The sequence below is a fragment of the Augochlora pura genome, chromosome 9 (genome assembly GCF_028453695.1).
Source record: "Augochlora pura isolate Apur16 chromosome 9, APUR_v2.2.1, whole genome shotgun sequence".
In the NCBI taxonomy this organism is placed as follows: Eukaryota; Metazoa; Arthropoda; class Insecta; order Hymenoptera; family Halictidae; genus Augochlora; species Augochlora pura.
Genome location: NC_135780.1, coordinates 11,225,578 through 11,243,711, shown reverse-complemented (window position 1 = coordinate 11,243,711; position 18,134 = coordinate 11,225,578). Strand labels below are relative to the sequence as shown.

Here is an 18,134-nt window from a genome sequence, read left to right as displayed (position 1 = left end):
TATAATGTCATTGCAAATTTCATCCGCCTAATTTATTTACAATTCAACATTGTTCCTTTTTATACTTTGTGTTCGTATTCTATTATGCACCTTCAACTTCATTATACAGTTTATATTCAACCGTCAAATATGTAGTACAAAGAAGTAAATAAAAAAAAAAAAAATAATGGTCGACACATGTGTACGCGTATTGAAATTCTATGAATCGGATTGTCATTCATGAGACGTTTGTATGGGTTACAATTATAATTATTATAAAATTAATAATTATAATTAAATTAAAATTAAGCTTACAATTAAAACAAATGCAACGTGGTTATCGCGTTCCGCAAAAGGGCGCAAAACGAACGTGGAATCACATTCAAGAATCATCTCCTAGCAGTTACTCATGGCACAATGTAGTTCAAAAATATTTGTACTGTGCGTGATTCTATCGCTGACGATTTCTGTGGACGTTATTAGACAACAGTACGAGTTGTATGTAACTATGTCCTTCCCGCATATTTATTAATCTAAAAAAATGATAATTCCATAGGAAACGTGTAAGTAAAATAAGCTTAAAAAGAATATAAACCAATTCTATTCTTACCGATTTTTCTCTTGTTGCTGTATGTGAACTCTGTCACCTCTTTGTAATAATGTAATCACACTGGTGTAACATGAAACTTCTGTAGCCGACGCGGAAGACGCTGTTGAGCACTTTACTAGTTTCTGAGTTTTGGATTCACCTTCTGAACTCAAAAGTATCCAATATGAGTAATTAGTTGGCTCGCCGAAATAAAATATCTGTAAATATCCGTTGGTACAATTAATTATTTAAGTTTCAAGTAGCACTGCATACGATCATTTTGAAATATACATATACATACCTGAGCAGAGATCATGTACAGACCAGTCGCGGTAACTTCTATAGACTTCTTATCCTCGACTAAGTGAAATTTATTTAGACTATATCGAGTATTATTTTTGGTGCTTTTCACCCACGGTCCGATATAAACTAAGATAAACAATTCAATTAATAGGTGATTTTATTGATAGAAAAATTTCATGTTATGAACACGTACCGGTATCTGTAACATGTTGCTCAGGAATTGCACCGACAAATGTTGCTACTAATGGACCTGAATAACATAAAGAGAATCAGTATTTGAAAGATGTCAATTTACTCTCTGTAACAATAAGAATATCTACTTGGATGATCTACAAATAATTGTTATAGAGGGTTTAGTTGCTAGAAGTGGAGGACGTGTAATAGAAAAATACATGCTAACTAAATAATACTAGATACCCAATCGCCTGCGACTACGTTTGGGCCGCCTTTTGTTCTTTCCCCGTTTTTTACCTCTTCCCTCGTCTCTTCGAGACCTTCCGGCTCGAGGTTCTCTTCTTAATTCTAAATCGTCATTGACGTAGTCATTATCAGTATCGTTGTCGCAAACGACAGTCTTGCCGGAGTTTGAATCTATTCGTTCTCCCGACGAGTTTCCCTTGTCCATCGTTAATATCGCCCTTTCGATACGTAAATTCTTTTCCTCGATGTTCTGCGGTTTCTTGTTGTCCTCCGGCGTTGCCAACGAGTTCGAGCTCGTTTCTTTACTTTGATAATTCTTCCTGTTATGAAAATTGACGTGCGACGGGCGTTTGTTCTCTGAAGGTCTGACGGGATTTAAATATTTACTATGCACATTATAAGCGTACGGGGTTTCCTTTGTTTCATTATGAATACCGTCAAGTATCTCGATAGCTTCGGCGATCGACGAAGCGCCCTCGAGGAGCTGTTTCATCTCGTGCATGCTCCTATGTTCGAGAAATCTGTCCGACCTATGAAACCATGCTCGGTTCAAACTTCTGTTCAGTCGGTCATATTTGGACATCAATACGAGCAAGTTCACGTTCACCGACTGCATCTAAAAATATAAGTTTCCAGTCAGCGTTTTATCTTCTCTTTACGGTTTGCGATTCTCTTTAAGGTTTGCAATGGAATTTCTTTGTATCGATAATTCCCCGGTGTATAGTCATCCGAATGCCATTTAAGTTTCACGAATAGACCGTTTCCCGTACGCAAACATTTAATAAAGCAAAAAATAATTTACTTTATTAACTTTCAAATTTGCGATTCGGATAAATATAAATTTAAACGAAACATAAGCTAATTCATTAAAAAGAATGTCCGTTACCTGTATTTGTAAGGCGCGAACTTCCCTCCTCAGATGCGAGAGGATAACGGCGAACACGATCGCCAATAGGAAGAGAATAATTCCGCGGGATCTTTGGAACATTTTTGATTTCTTCATGTTCGACACGGTCACATTCATGTCGACGTTCAATTCGATAAAATTCGTTGAACTTTTCGCGGGATCACCTGGCTGCTGATCATCAATATTATCCCGGACTCGTTCCATTTTAATTGCCGCGACCATCCGGACGTACCGACTATGCGTGCCGGTCAATAGCACAGACTAGTTTCTACAATAATCACATATAAATGTTCTGCAACATATTCTAACATTCGCTAGGATATTTTCACAGATATTTCGTTAACGTTTTCATCGCTGAAAACTCCACGTTTCGCACGGTAAGTCAACGACGATTGTTCGTTAGAAAAATTTTATCGATGGTTGTTAAAACAGTCGATCGATTGTTTTTCGAACGGTTCAGATCCACGTGCACGAACGGTCTACAACGAGACGAAGGGATAACGGAACAGGGTACATACTCCGTCCACTTGATCGAAGACTCTGAGATCTACTGCATGCAGTTGTAAACAAGAATGTACATATAAAGACTCTATTCGTCATACACTTCGCAAGTTTGCTGACTGGTGCTACATTAGTGGCGCATGTACAAATGTGTCACAGCGATAAGCGAGAAAGTATAACGCTATATCGCGCGTTCTATTCGGATAATTCGCAATCATATTTGGCTTATCTTTGATTGAGCACGCTAAATCTGGTCGTTGTTATCTTTCTTTGTTGTTAGAAATATCGATAGAATCGAGTATAATTATCGATACAGTTGATCAATTTTTAATCTTAAATCAGGGACTTGTGTATATTTATGAATGAAAGTGTAAACTTCCTGTACAGTAGCGTTTCGATTGAAAAAGTTGAAGTTGGCACAAACTAAAATCCGTTATTCAAAAATTATTTTCTAATCATCTTTTTGTGACAAATAAACGATTCGATATATTTCATAGAACGAGAGAAAAAGTAGGCGTGCATAGATATTTGATAAATTTTCAATGTTACAGTTATGTGAGACGCGTTTAACCTGTTTCTCCGAAGATACTGAGATAGTTGTTAGTTTTGGTAAGGGATCTCGCTTACCTGGGTAACATGTCTCGGTTCTCCACAGGAAGCACCTTCGACGGAGCAACAGGTGAGGATAATCGATCTACGAGGCTACCTCGTCTTCCTGACTATTGGCAGCGTGGCCACCGAGACCGAGACTCACATTCTACGAGTCCGATTGTAACCGTTCGTGACCATCTTTTGTTTACTCAGACAGTACACAATCAGGCGTCTCCAAGCTTTACGACGAGTCCGTCCACTCGACCGGTTTGGCTGGGTTTGGCGGCTCCTCGGTACGAGCGCTGCCAACATACGGTTGGCAAGAAACTATGTTAACAGCCTTTCACTCAGAAGACAACGAAAACAATAGTTGATAGCAGTTCGTTCGCCCCTCCGTTTATTCGATCTTATTTTATTATAAATTCTTTAACTCGATAAATTATATTACCTTTTATCAGAACTAATTACATAAACTTTGAAACTCTACGATGCAACGATTTGTGCAGCATGCGAAAACGAGTCGCAAGTTCTTCCGAAATATCATCTGCTTATCTAAGCGAAATACATGTTTTATTTGAGAGGGTGGCTACGAAGGAAAACTAAATCTGTAAGATAAGGAACCATGTCGCAATGCACGCTAGAAGAATCCAAGAGATTTACTGAAATGAATCGTGAAATCTAATACATTCCGAAACAACGGGAACCTCTTCGGATTCTCATCTTCGTGAGAAACTCGTTTTCAAGGACAACGGATCCTTACGTTGCGTAAAATTGACCTGGATCCACTTGGTCGCTCGTTCGATGATCCTTACCCTTTTAGAGCGATTTTATTTGGGGACGACTATTTGAAATATTTCTTTACATTTTCATCAATGATTTTAGATTTCTAAATATGCCTTACTTGTGACTTTAATCCTTGCGTTCTGTTAACGGGGCCTCTACTTGTGTAGGGAAATATCGGTGTGGGTTGTGAAATACCCCATTACCATATAACATGACCGAACTCCGAGGGTTAAATAATTATTGTGATGGAGGCTCATCAGAATTCAAATTCGCGTTGTCTGTTTACCTATTCAATGATAATATATTATATAGACGCACTTGTAGTCACTAACAAATCTAATTAACACTAATCATCCCTTTTACTTTTTAATAATACTTCAATGAATATTTATAAAGTCAAATAAATGTTGTGCAAGAACCAACCCGTCTCGTTGTTGCTATTTCAAATTTGAACATGCTCCTTACCTTCCATGTCATAAGACACCGCATATTTTACGGCGATACAATCAATTTTTTAAATAAAAATAGTATCGCCTGTGGTAAAATACTGAAATGGAAACATTTCCGTGATTCGCACCTAAATGGTTGAGAATAAATCGTAACTCGTTCGAAAATTGAACTTTTCGTGTTTGCAGAAAAATTCATCGGACTCAAAAGCATTGAAATATATATTAACGTATGCATACTGAATACTTTTTCTATTCAGATATTGTGGCGTCTCTGGCGGTGAAACCAAGAAGACAATACAGCGCTAATTAGTAGGTGGCGAAATGCCGAAACTGCTGGTCAAATTGTATCGTCGGTAATTTTATCAGCCAGTATCATTGTTCCGCTGCCAGGCTAACTCTGAGCAGAGCTTCGAGATGCTGCCACAGTAGACGCTTCGATCGCCTGGTGAGAACCATTTTCATTGATTAAAAGATGATACATTCAATGATGATTCGTTGAAATGTTTTTGTTTTTTTTACGACTCCTGTTAATTATATGTAAATATCGGTATATGATTTTTAGGAAGGGGTATCTGTATTTATGCGTGGGTTGATATGATCATCCAGTTTATGTGTTCATATGTAGACCCTGATTAGAGATTTCAATGAGAGTTTCACATCTGATATAGTACCCTGGGTTAATAAACTGTATGTATACGCATTTTGGCGGATTTGGTGTATAGAGAATGAAGTTCTTGACTGGTTTGTCAACAAATATTTTGATTTTGTAACAGAAAAATATACGAAACAATGGACAACGAGAAAAGTACTATGCTGGCGGTTCTTCAACTGCTCAGAAAGTACAATCTAAAGGTATGTCAGTAATATTTTCGCTATCAAATGCTTTCTAACCTCAACACCGTATATAAACATTGAGCGTTATCGTGGATTTACCGCAATAATTATTAAGTAATTTAGAATTGCAACGCTATATAAAATCACGATTAATCTTTACCACAGGGAACAGAAGAGTTATTTAAAAAAGAGGCGAATTTGACTGATATTTCTGCGGACGAAGCTCAACAGACAGACTCTGAAGTTAATAGTGTTCTCTCTGCGTACAAGAGCGAAGGGGATCCTGCACTGTACGAGAAAGCGTACAGTGAGCTAAAAAAGTTTGTAGAAGGTTCATTAGATATATACAAGGTAAATTATTGTGTGCACGTTGATCATGTTTTTAGAGTTTAAAAAATCTATTTCTACTCTTCTGTGTATTCGCTCAAAAAGATAAAATCTATTTCTTATTGAAAACAGCATGAATTGGGTACTATATTATACCCTGTTTTGGTACATATGTACCTTGAATTGGTTTACAATAATCACTCGGAAGAAGCAAAGCAACTGTTGGAAAAATTCGGAGGAAATTTGGAAGAGTATTATCAAAATGACTTGAAAAGACTGTCCAATGTTACCAGACGCGAGCAGATGGCAGGAAACGAATTAACCGATACTTTCAAGTATGTACCTAAGCTATACATATTCAAAATACACTTGTAAATATATTTCGTTGTGCAAATTCTATAAAATGGTTCACAGATCAAATCAGTTCATAATTAGAATGTCGAGAGACACACTTTCGATAATAAAAAGGCATCTACAAGAAAAAAAACACAGTGTGCTGTTGAACATTATACAAGAGCATCTATATTTTGATATGTACGAAGGAGTAGCAAGAAATAAACAACAAATCGATGCCACATCGGGTGCGGTAGTTGGAGAAGCGACGAGACAAGGTATTGAAGTTTAATCAGATCCAAGAAGTCCAAAGGAATTAAAATGATTTTTATTATAGACAATAAGGCGAAGGTGTATTACGGACTTCTAAAGGAACCAGACATCCAATCTTTGCCGCCAACAGAAGAAGAAGAGGACGATACAGGTGGCGCAGACGGTGATAAACCAAAAAAGAAGAAAGCAAAAAAGGATCCTCTATTTTCTAAGAAAACCAAATCAGACCCGAATGCGCCGCCTGTAGGTAGAATGCCCTTGCCGAATTTGTAAGGAAATATTTCGTCCGGACATATGTTCGCGCCTTTCGAAATTAAACTAATCGAATATGTTGGGTACAGAAAAGATGCGGATAAACTGGAGAAAGTAAAGGCGCTCAGGGAAGCATCGAAGCGGGTTGTTTTAGGTCCGGACATGTTGCCTTCTATATGTTTCTATACGATTCTGAATGCAGTTCACACGTAAGTTCCCACAACGAATAAAATTCTGTCTATATCGATCTGAATATGTATATAATATTAGACATAGTGTGACAGCGGCAGAAGTAGCCGAAGACTCGAGTCTGTTAGCTATCGGGTTCAGTGACTCTAGTATCAAAGTGTGGAGCCTAGTCCCACAGAAATTAAGACTGATGAAGACCGGAGAACAACTGCAGGATATTGATAGAGAAGCAGGTATTGTTAAGATAACAAAGTATTCGAACGTTCGCGAATACGGAGTAAACGTGTGTTTTGCACAATGATAGATGATGTATTGGTGAGGATGATGGACGACCGTACAGCGGAAACAGCCAGATCTTTATTCGGACATAATGGTCCCGTGTATAGTTTATCGTTTAGCCCGGATAGGAACCTTCTTCTCTCGTCTTCGGAAGATAGTACAGGTACATCGTGTTTCATACGTCTGTAATTGCTCGACAAAATGTTACATTACATTATATTACAGTCAGACTGTGGTCCTTGCATACGTGGACATGCGTCGTTTGCTACAAGGGACACTTGTTCCCAGTATGGTGCGTGAGATTTTCATCTCATGGTTATTACTTCGCGACGTCCTCCCACGACAAAACTGCCAGACTCTGGGCGACTGATTCACATCAACCACTACGAATATTTGCTGGCCATTACTCGGATGTAGATGTGCGTTAACTTTTCATACTAATTTTTGTTAGATCGAACGTTATCTGAAACTTCGAATATTTCCAGGTGGTACAATTTCATCCAAATTCGAACTACGTAGCGACAGGCTCCAGCGATATGACAGTAAGATTATGGGACTGCGTCACCGGTAGCCAAGTGAGATTAATGACCGGGCACAAAGCTCCGATTTACTCCCTTGCTTTTTCCGCAGAGGGTCGATTTTTAGCGTCGGCTGGGGCAGATCATCGGGTTTTAGTTTGGGACTTGGCGCACGGTCATCTTGTCGCTGCCCTGTCAAACCATACCGGTACCGTCCACTGTTTATCGTTCAGCAGGGACGGTAATATACTGGTCTCGGGTTGGTATCGACGATTGCTAAATTCCGATCTATTACAGAACAGAAAATTATATAATCTTGACTATCCACAGGGTCGTTAGATAGTACTATTAAATTGTGGGACTTCACCAAGCTTGCGGAGGAGATGAGTTTAGAGGACGTGAATGTATCTCACAACCCGGACGTGAAAACGAACGCGGAAACCTACCTTCTCAGGACGTTTGCAACTAAAAACACGCCCGTTTTGACTTTGCATTTTTCCCGAAGAAATTTACTCTTGGGGGTTGGAATGTTCGAATCAACATAGCGAACGTACACGCTTCCTGTCGTCGAGTTTCAATTCTATTTACAAAATACTGTCTGGCATTGACTTGCTGTTGTTATAATATAAAAGCTTTTGTTAATAAACTTTTTCACATTGATCACTGGTCGCAGATATTGATACTTATTTAGAAATTATTCAAATCCCTAATTTGAACCCGTGATTAGAAATCGTGATACTGGCCTATAATAGAGACAAGGTACCAAATAGCAAACAGTTTGAACATTTTTCCGTAGATGGCGCAACTAAAATTAATAATTACCTAAAATATTAATTATATATAAACGCTGACGTCGAAGATAATAATCGTTTGATCGAGGAAGCACCTCGTAGACGACGGAAAGAAAAGCGAAATGCAGAATTCTCAGTTATCGAAGGACTTGTCCGTCTGCTATAACATATTAATATTTATGATTTGATCAACGGATGTTTGTTTATAATTGACGAAATTCTGAAGACAAAGCGGATGCTACGGATCCGCGAGAATTCGACGGCAAAACTTAAATTACAACTAGAATATGGATGGATCATGGATGAGCTCCTAAGTGACCATCATCCATATTCTATTTTGATGACTGAGCACTCGGAACTATGGAACCGCGATTGTGGTTTGTTTAGAATTCGGCTCGCTACCTGTTGTATTTTGATGAGCTTTCCTTTGATTGATTGGCGGACCAAAATTATTCTGATCATGTATCTTGCACTTGCCGCCAGGAGCCAATTCCTGTGAGTACTCTCGGCAGACCGTTAGTTATCACGATAATCAGAAAATTCAACGAATTCACAAGAGACACCGAACTGAGAACAGACATAAAATAAGGCTTGAAAGAAAGAGGATGATGAAGTTTCATAGAGGAAACGTTCCGAGTAAACTCGAATAAAATGTTGCTGGCGCCACTGACCTACATCGAACGTTTCATTTGGGCCGGGATATTCATGGTTGACCGACATTGGATTTGAAACGTGTATCCTTAAAAAACCCCCAGATACCGAGATGGTTTAAATGAGACTGAAGGTTCAACGAATTGAATACGCTCGTTAGGTCAGAAGGTCAGCCAAAAAAAGGGAACAAATATGGCCCCTTTTCCACAGATACCTTTTTCATTTCACTAGATCTCAATTAAAAGCGTAGGTAGAAACAGAAATGTGACCTTACGGAACCGTCGCTTCGTTTCAAATATGCTCAAATTTTAATGTGTGAACGCTACGTGTTTTAGATGTCATCCATGTATATTTCGAAACAGTAATTCCTGGCGATGTAGCCAACCGAACCGATAGTATCATTAATAAATATTCATGAACGGTCGCGATGTCTATAATTAATTTGAATAAAAGGATGCTGGGGGTTGGACACCATCGAAAGCAATTTCACGCGAGAAATTTATTTCCGATTGTTGATACGCTTACTTCTATCACAGCATACAGACGTAAGTTATACGCGCTTGTTACCATACTTGTGTGTATGTATTTCATGTATGTAGTATGTAATGTATGACGTGACGTGAATCCTCTCTTCGTACATATGTCTCCTTCTCTCCCTTTCATTCCCTTTCTCTCTCTCTCTCTCACTCTGTTTCTCTCTTTTTCTTTCATTCTCCCGTTCTCACTGTAGCTCCGCGTTCGTGAAACGATGACTTTAGTAGTTAACACTTTCGTAACAGGGGGTCGGGGGGTGGAGGTGGGGTTACAATGGTGTGGCGTTTTTTTTTTCATCGTCTTTTTCCGTCCGCCCTCGCATACCTCTCGTATTCACGCTCGTTTAAACTTAAACGATAACCAACTAGTATACATCAATCTCTACGTCCCAGTCACAAGCCTCGCGCATCGATATCAAACCTAGGTTATATGCGTGATCTTTATCTATATGTTATATCATCTTTGATAACGTTATGCACTTATGAAATCTGTATAGGTTAAGTTCATGGTTAATGCAGGAGCATAGGGATCCCGGTGCCCAGACTTTCTCGGTTCCTTAGAGTTCATTTTGTTCTGAAGTAGACACGGGTATACATTCGTTTCGAACACCGTTGGAGCCTTTGTCAATGTTATTAAAATAATTTCAATGAAAATATGATCACGACACCTTCAGTAATAAATATCTTCGTTAATGAAATTCAAATGATGAAACCTCGTCCCTTCGTAACATCCCCTATAATATCGGTAATGGCGTCGCTAAGCTCCCGCGTTAACGATTGTGGTTGGCTGCGTGTCTCTTACAAAAAACGATGGAATTGTCGACGGATCGACGCAGATCACACCGATTGATTTGATAACACGATGGATCGGGAGGGTTTACGATAACGCTTTTGGTCGTAAAATCCTTACGATAAAAAAGTTTACATAGGGCTATCATCGTTCGGATACAACAGTTATAAAATTATACAGTAAAATGGACTTTAAAAGCGACAAACATTGGTGGAAATTATTTTTTGTTCTTTTTTTCTCATTTTTTTTTTACATACTTCTCATGATATCGGATCCCATGTGCCTTGATTACTTCAATTTCCAACGTGAATCACAGATGTCTCGTTTTTTTCCGAGGTACTTTTAAATCCAATTTGAAAGTCACGTAGTTAATAGCGTTACTACCGACCGTCTTCCCGCCAAAAAATCTGTTCTCTGCGTCGTTTCCGGTCATGGACGTTTGTGGCACTATTTCTTCGGCAACCGATCCCTTGATAAAAATTCTTTCTCGATGCAAATTACGATTCCCTACTTCGTCTTTTCTTTTTTTTTAAAGCATATACTTGCATTTGCTTCTCGTTTTACTTCTCCCTCTCCTTCTTTTTTCTCTTCCGGTAGTTCAAAATTTTCCCGCTCACAACTTTGAATCTAACACGTGTGTGCCTAAAGCTACCGTGATACCGGGGTCTTTGTCAGGAAAATCATTTACACGATCATTCCAATTAGTTTCACACCGATCGGATCTAGTCTTCGCTCTTGATACGCTTCAATATTCTAGTGTTTATCATCCGAATGTGTGCGAGATTCGACCAACGGTTCTCGATCGAAGCGTAGATCGTCGTTGAAAACTCGAAACGACCCGCGGACTCGTTTGTTAAATGCCTTCGAGAATTGGTCTATGGTATTTCGAATATGATTATTGCGTACATGGTTTCGGCGCGCTGCGGCGCCAGGAACGATCGATCTCGGTCGGTCGTCCGTCTTTGGTGGATCCAGAGGCCAGCGAGGTAGGCGTAATTTAAAAATCTTAATTATTCACACGGTGGTCTCGATATCGGCGATGGCGTATTGTCAACAAATACTGTCCTTTCCGTAATTGTCCAGGTACATCTCCTGAGGTGTGGCTAGGTTGTAACGCCCGCTCAGGCGACTACCCGTCAGGCCATTGTTGTGATGAGTATGATTCACGTGAAGGTGGTTGGCGTTCAGGGCGACGTTCTTTTTTTTCTTACGCGCTTTGTGACGGTAGAGGCAATACTTTAAGCAGCCAGTGGCAAGTAAGAGGATCAGAAATATTCCTAGGGCACCGGCACCCACGGCTACGTACAGTAAAGTCACACCGAAACGGTACGAACAGTTGGCTTCCTCCTCGTCGAATCCGGAAGGACAGTGACGGATACCGTCGCACCACAAGACCGAGCTAATGCAAGCCTGGATCTCAGGACATCTGGAAGGCAATCATATGAAATTTAATTATAAGTGTATAAAGGTTTCTACTAAATGTCGAAATGTCTGACCTATATGGACATTCCTCTTGTGGCAGTATGGTGAAGACATTCGAGCTAACACTCGGACTGGGAGACCGTTTCGAAATGGCCATCCAAGTGACAGCATAAAATCCTGGTTCTCTCTGAAGGAACTCGACCACGAAACTCCTGGAATGTTGAGCCATCGCGATGCTGGCATCTATAGCGCTATAGTTCCAGCCGCCGGAGAAGAAGTCGACTGTTCTGGCAGTGTCGACGCCACCCTCGGGACAGATCACGCTGCGGTCCTTCGTGTTCGAGGCCGAATAGACAACGATGCGATTCTGCGTGGTGCAATCTTCAACGTTGTCCAGAGTGATGCTGTATCCTGCGGTTCTTAAATACAGGAAATTAATGCGCGCGTCCTCGGGCTCGATCAGCCAAGGCTCGTTGACACACTGGGTCGCGGTGAGGTCTTCCGTGTTAGTCAGGATCTCTTCCACGGCGGCCACGCCGGGAATGATCCTCGGCAGGGGACTTCTTAGAGAGATTTCACCGCTGGTTCCACGCAATCGTCGTTCCTCCAGCTTCGTCGAGCAGCCCTGCTCGCTCGTGTCGGACCCTAGAGAGACGAAACGGTACTCTCCCTCGAAGAAGAAATCTCTGTAGTCCTGCGTGACGTTCATGAGGGTCACCAAGAAACGGACCTCGACCACGTGCGACGTCAGGGTTCTCAGGGTGATCCTGTCGGTGACGTTCGAGCACAGGCAGTCGCGAACCTGAAAGTTTTCATTCGGTAATTAAAATCACAATTATTTTCTAGGAGCAGTCACCCGGATGGTAGCCTACCAATTCGACTCCTTGCCAAGGGTACTCGGCAATGACCAGCTCCGCGCTGCCAAATTTGGCCGAATCGAAGCGCCGGTCACAAGTCCATCGGTTCACCAAGGGATCGACGTAGGAGGAACATTCTTTGCTTCCGAACGAGGCTCTTGTTATGGATAATTCTATTCTATGGTCCGGCTCGGCCTCGAAACGATACACACAGCTAACGTTCTGCGCACCACCGCGTCCATAGAAGAATACACTTTTCGGCGACGCGAATCTGCCGATCTTTGCGGAGGACAGGGACAAGGAGGACGTGGAAGACGTGGATGAAGCTGACGCGGAACCGAACACGTGATTGCAGGGCACCGCCTCGTGCACGAACTCGTACCGCAGAACAAAGCTGATCGGATAAAGTGCACTTCCTTGGCGCAGAATGTGCTCGAGGGTCATGGATCTGCCAGATGACACGTAGCTTTCTGCGAGGCTGCAGGGTCTCGCGTGACGGCTACCATTTCGCAGGAGGCTGTGATCGCAGAGCCTGGGTGTATCGTCTTTGCAGAACTGTCCCAGCAACGAGATGTTCTGCGAATGGAAAGGAACGCGAGGGCTTACCCCAAAATTTCTCTTCACAAAAAAAGAAAAACAAATGAAGAGGATACCTTCCGAATAGATGTTTCTTTATGTAAAGTGTGGTCGCCGTCCCATATCAGCAGCGTCGCGTTACAGTTGGATGCGACGTCGATGCTCGCAGCTGCTTCCGCGCTGGCCGCGTAATATTTGATGAAGGACAACCATACTATCTCGTTCGGCTTGCCCTGAAAGCGGTAGCGACAGGTCGTGTTTGGAGGCAACGAGTGCTTGGGGTTCTCCAGAACACCCGACAAACTGTCCTCGCTGGATATATAAAAGTCGCAGTTGTGGTTCTCTTTCACGAACGTTCTGGATTTCTCGTCTACGAATATCACCTGAAAAGCATAGGCAATTGGATTGGCAGCTATCGAACCAAACAGCGTTTTTTTTCAGTCTAAGAATTACCTGAACTTCGAGCTCAAAACCAGGCAGGAAAGACAAGGGGACGTGATGAAACGGCGAGTCGTACGGCGACGTGTGAAACTCTAAAAGCATTGTGTTATGGCTGCTGACGATATCCGGCACCGCGTCTCCTCCGCACAATCTGACCAACACTTTGTCGTACGTGGAGCCGCCGTCGTACACCGTTAGGTAATCTTGCGCTGTGTTGCACTGATCCCAAACTCTGTAAAACAGCTGGTTAATCGTGTCGGGTCCAAGACGTACGCGCCGGTTAGATGGACTTACTTTAATATTCTCTGACTTCTGTCATAGTTCGCGATCTGGTCCTTGATGTGTATCTTATGGCTGTTCCGCTGGCTGACGGCGAGCAACGCTCGATGGCCGGGCGGCGCGCGATTCTGCTCGACCCGGTAGTAGCAGGTGACATTCCTGGGGTAGACACCTGGATAATTAGGCGACTGCAGCCGACAGGCCCTGGTGTCGCACTTGGTAAGCACGCGGTCGCAGTACGTGCCGTTCACCAGCTCACCCCGCCACGTGGACATGCTGCTGTTCCCGTATCTGAGATGCGCCTCGCTGCGTCTCAGGAACTTGTACGACAGCTTGAAGTCGAAATTGTAGCCGCTCCCCTGGAAGCGAACGACGAGCAACGGTAACGGTCACGTCGAGATCAAAACGGCGGGCTACGATAAGAAAAAGTTGTCTTCTAGGCGCTTGCCTGCTCGGACAGTCGCAGTATGTACAGAGTCAAGTTGATGGAGGGCGTCTCGCTATAATACACCGTGTAGCCCCACGCGCTGCCGCACCATTGACCTCCGGTCGCAGGACGACCTTCTTCGCGGATAGTCATGTACCCGTCCGGACATCCTTCCGACATGAACGACGTGAAACGGCCCACCATAAATTTGTCGAACGTCAGCTGCGGATCACGGATACCTTGCACGATTGGTACTCTCGATGGAGATCTGGTCTACATTTAGGATTCAAGCATCTCGTTCATGGAAGAGGAGCAGGACACAGGAGCTAAAGGTTTAAGTTTCAGGTAAACAAATAAATAGCAGTGTACAAGAGAAACTAGGAACATCTTGATTGAGGTTATGTTTCGGTATAATTATTATTACAGCGTCTATATCGAGGATTCAAGGGATGTTGTCCATGGAGGAGAAGTAGAATACAGGAGGCGAAGGTCAAAGTTCCACTGTCCTGGCAAACAGCGGTGTATTACCGTAGCCAAAATACCGAACGGTATAGACCGTTGCGAAAGAAGTTAGGTGCAAGATTGTTAGACGGTTCCCATGATTAAAGAGGCCAGGGGGTGGGGGATACGTGGAAAGAGAGCCGGGCAACTTTGCAAGAAGCAACGCGGGGAAATAAGACGATGTTTCTCGGCGAAGAATCTCTGCGGCTACCCGATAGAACTGATTAATCGTTGCGCGGGGGTGAAGGGATAAAGGGGGGAGGAGAGAGAGAGAGGGAGAGAGAGAGAGAGAGACTCCGGGTTAAACAAACTTACAAGTGCAATTTCGGGAGACAAGGTGTTTTCACGGGAACACAGGAGCGACGTGGCACGGGGGGGAGGAAAAAAATGATTATCCGAGTCTGGAGGCTTTGTCTGGCCTGTGACAGTCCCGTTCCACTAGCGAAGGGAGTCAGCATTTATTTTCTACGAGAATCAAGCTTCTTTCTTGTCCCACCTGAACTAGGTCTCCGAGGTCGGACCCGGCGGCAGTGAAGTTGAGATGACATAAGAATGGCAGTCGATCCTCCCTCGGCCGGCGGACCTCCACCCAGTAGGTTCTGCCCACGTCGCCGTACAGGGTTCTGTTGCACGCTGAAAACCGAACCGAATCCTCTCTCGCGACCCTAATCTCGAGCAGCGGCCGATCACCTGCCATTGTCGACGGGGCGGATCGATCGCTGTCGAGACCAAGCTAATTGCTACGGACAAGCCGGAAGAAAATGCAATTTTCCCTTCCGCGGAAGAATTGCGTCCGCGGTTTCCGCGTCCGGAAACCGTTCCGAGGTATTCACCGAGACGACCCGAATTCGGGCGCCGCTCGCTTATTTTTTTTTTGCAACTTTAACCATCGAAATCGCTTCGAACGCGAGCCGATCGAACACGTCGAACTTGCCCGCGCGAGTCGTTCGAACCCGTCGCCGCCGCTAATCCGTTCGATCGGGATTACGGCCACGTCCGAACAAAATCGCCCGGGAAGCCTACGCGCGGCGCGCGCGTTCAAATTTCCCCGAGCTGTCGAATTCATAAGAATTTATACAGGCAGACTCACGGGTGCAATATTTCGGCTCGTCGGACTTGTCGCCGCAGTCATTTTCGCCGTCGCAGTATTTGTCCTGAGCGATGCAGTTCCCGGTGTCGCACAGGTACTCGGACGGTCTACGAACGAGACGTAAATATGTAAATCGTGAAACAGCTGTTCTTTTCGAAGTAGATGAAACTGAGTCCTGCGATGGACCTCTTGTCTAACTATGCTAACACCACGCAGTACAGAGTCTCTGAATCGTAACCAACAGCACCTGTATATACTTTCGTGTTCTGTTTTAACTAAAACCAGTTAACAACGTTAACTATATTACTAGGATCTCTTGAACACGAAACAGTTAAACTAATATTTCCTATTTTTTAGGTCCAGTTTCATTGGTCCTACGAATCAAAGCCAGATGCGTTCCTAAACTCTGGACTTGGAGATCTTAAGAATGGTCGATGCTAGACGAATCAGTCGAACAGGTCGCATGGAAAGACTGTTCCAATGGACAGTATTTGCTACCTGCAGACAGCAGCATTGTCCAAGTACGATGCCGGGGTGATAGTGGCGGTGGACGCGGACTCCGAAGACGTCAGGCCCGGATAGGCCGCGAAACCAGGATATCCGGCGTAGTCCGATGAGATTCCGGGATGGTAACTAGCGGAGCCAGCCTCGATCGAGGCCGTGATCGCGGCTGCGATCAGCAGCAACCGCCGGCACATCAACATGCCCCCTCACCCTGAAACAATTCCATTCAATTGTAAAAACCCGACGAGATAGACGTGCTTCGAAAACGAAAGGGACATTCTGCCCGAAGAAAATTAATGGTTCGATAAACCGTGGTCCTAGTTAACCCTTAACCCTTTGCAGTCGGAGCCGTTTTAACTGTAAATCCAAAATATTTCTTCAGACTTACAGTGTTTCCATTTTATATAACATGGAGCATTTTTTACATTATAAAATTGAATTTTATGACTTATGTAACAGTTAAAGCTCTTAGCAATTTTTTAAATGTTAGTAAATTTGATAAAGATTATTTTAAAACGTGGCATAATAATTTTCAGAGGCGCCTGAGAGTCGACCGCAAAGGGTTAAAATGTGACTTATAAAATATGACTCACTCACGAAGGTGACAGTAGGTCAGAATCATTGTCCACTTGTATAATTATTTAACACTAAATCTGGCATTTAAGGGCAACTGTGTTGTTTTATAAAAATGAGCGAATCGTAACGCATGCTTGAATTAAGAAATCGATTCAATCATTCGCTATAAAAGAGTCTTTGTAATACAAATGATTTTAAAGAAGAAAATGTGAAACATGTCAAAGTGACGAGAGATTCAGTGTTAAACGACTGATACACGATCTTAATTCTCGCGGAGGAAAAATGTTCTTAGAACGTTGAAAAATCCTCGCCGGCGCTGGGTCGTTTTGAGAGACTCTAGAGAACGTAATGTCTGCGCGGGACGATTTTAATACACGACACGAGTCCGAGGGCTTATTACAGACGGAGAACGGTGCACACACACACACACCGCCGTAGAACAAGGCTCCGCGAGACAAAAATGTAAAATCCAAACATTTTCGTACAACGACGTGAGACCTTGTCGAATTATTATACGCCTGTGTGCGCGTTCATGTTATAAAGGGTGTCCCAAAATTCACGCAAGATTTGAATTTTGCGCCATTTGTGCGGTAAAGTGTTGCCAACCAAAAAAAAAAATACAGAATGACAGCTGACAGTTCAGGGTTATTAAAGATGGAGCGCTACACAAAAGAACAACGCATTTTTATTGTTGAGCAATATTTTGCAAAGAATGAAAGTTTGGCAGCAACAGAACGTTTCCCGTTTTGGTGATCAGAATTGGCCGCCCAGATCACGCGATTTAACGCCGTTAGATTTTTTTCTTTGGGGTTTTTTGAAGTCTAAGGTTTATGTCAACAAGCCCGCGACCACCCACGCCTTGAAGGAATAAATTGAGCGCTGTATCAACGAAATTCAGCCACATTTATGCAAAACAATCATGGAAAATTTCAACAAAAGAGTGCGTATGTGCCAGCAAAGTCTTGGAGGCCATTTACCCGATATGCTATTCCATACATAACCCTATACTGTATACTATATGAATCAATAAAAAATGTACAATTTTTAATTATAAATCTGGGTTTTCTATCAAAATTACTTCTTGCGTGAATTTTGGGACACCCTTTACATATGTAGTGTGTAAGGGAATATAAATTATTTTCTAGACGAAGCTCAATTGTTTTCAACTT

General features: G+C 42.6%; 3 protein-coding genes and 1 long non-coding RNA gene across 9 annotated transcripts in view; 2 read left to right on the top strand and 2 right to left on the bottom strand.

Annotated features, from left to right (window-relative positions):
* Positions 1–66: 66 nt before the first annotated feature.
* On the bottom strand, positions 67–3,649 carry LOC144474681 (uncharacterized). Of its 3 annotated transcripts, XM_078189813.1 has the most exons (7): positions 3,327–3,649; positions 2,178–2,466; positions 1,289–1,907; positions 1,065–1,121; positions 870–997; positions 590–786; positions 67–512 (listed from the first exon to the last, which is right to left on the bottom strand). In XM_078189813.1, exons 2-7 carry the CDS (start codon positions 2,418–2,420, stop codon positions 431–433), a joined length of 1,326 nt encoding a protein of 441 aa, XP_078045939.1. In that variant the 5' UTR covers positions 2,421–2,466; positions 3,327–3,649; the 3' UTR covers positions 67–430. The 3 variants fall into 3 exon arrangements, with proteins under 3 accessions (XP_078045939.1, XP_078045938.1, XP_078045940.1); XM_078189812.1 differs by lacking the exon at positions 3,327–3,649 and having other exon boundaries at positions 2,178–2,780; XM_078189814.1 differs by lacking the exon at positions 3,327–3,649 and having other exon boundaries at positions 1,343–1,907; positions 2,178–2,780.
* A 1,424-nt stretch (positions 3,650–5,073) lies between these two features.
* Positions 5,074–8,179, top strand: Taf5 (TATA-box binding protein associated factor 5). Of its 3 annotated transcripts, XM_078190245.1 has the most exons (12): positions 5,074–5,209; positions 5,296–5,374; positions 5,522–5,707; positions 5,816–6,018; positions 6,098–6,294; positions 6,354–6,558; positions 6,631–6,750; positions 6,812–6,963; positions 7,035–7,172; positions 7,235–7,428; positions 7,495–7,786; positions 7,858–8,179. In XM_078190245.1, the coding sequence occupies exons 2-12, from the start codon at positions 5,312–5,314 to the stop codon at positions 8,070–8,072; spliced, it is 1,965 nt and encodes a 654-aa protein (XP_078046371.1). In that variant the 5' UTR covers positions 5,074–5,209; positions 5,296–5,311; the 3' UTR covers positions 8,073–8,179. The 3 variants fall into 3 exon arrangements, with proteins under 3 accessions (XP_078046371.1, XP_078046372.1, XP_078046370.1); XM_078190246.1 differs by lacking the exon at positions 5,074–5,209 and having other exon boundaries at positions 5,216–5,374; positions 6,818–6,963; XM_078190244.1 differs by lacking the exon at positions 5,074–5,209 and having other exon boundaries at positions 5,216–5,374.
* A 715-nt stretch (positions 8,180–8,894) lies between these two features.
* LOC144474878 (uncharacterized) overlaps positions 8,895–18,134 on the bottom strand; it is a 24,040-nt gene continuing 14,800 nt past the window's right edge. For both annotated transcript variants that reach the window (XM_078190241.1, XM_078190242.1), the window contains 10 exons: positions 16,384–16,600; positions 15,886–15,992; positions 15,292–15,428; positions 14,316–14,516; positions 13,883–14,226; positions 13,601–13,820; positions 13,225–13,530; positions 12,587–13,147; positions 11,789–12,516; positions 8,895–11,718 (listed from right to left, as the gene is read on the bottom strand). In XM_078190241.1, the coding sequence (XP_078046367.1) occupies positions 11,343–11,718; positions 11,789–12,516; positions 12,587–13,147; positions 13,225–13,530; positions 13,601–13,820; positions 13,883–14,226; positions 14,316–14,516; positions 15,292–15,428; positions 15,886–15,992; positions 16,384–16,589 (3,186 nt within the window). In that variant the 5' untranslated portion in view covers positions 16,590–16,600 and the 3' untranslated portion in view covers positions 8,895–11,342. The remainder of the gene's footprint in view (positions 11,719–11,788; positions 12,517–12,586; positions 13,148–13,224; positions 13,531–13,600; positions 13,821–13,882; positions 14,227–14,315; positions 14,517–15,291; positions 15,429–15,885; positions 15,993–16,383; positions 16,601–18,134) is intronic.
* On the top strand, positions 14,593–14,887 carry LOC144474881 (uncharacterized). The gene is made up of 2 exons (XR_013494794.1): positions 14,593–14,639; positions 14,721–14,887. It is a non-coding gene; the product is annotated as an uncharacterized LOC144474881 (long non-coding RNA).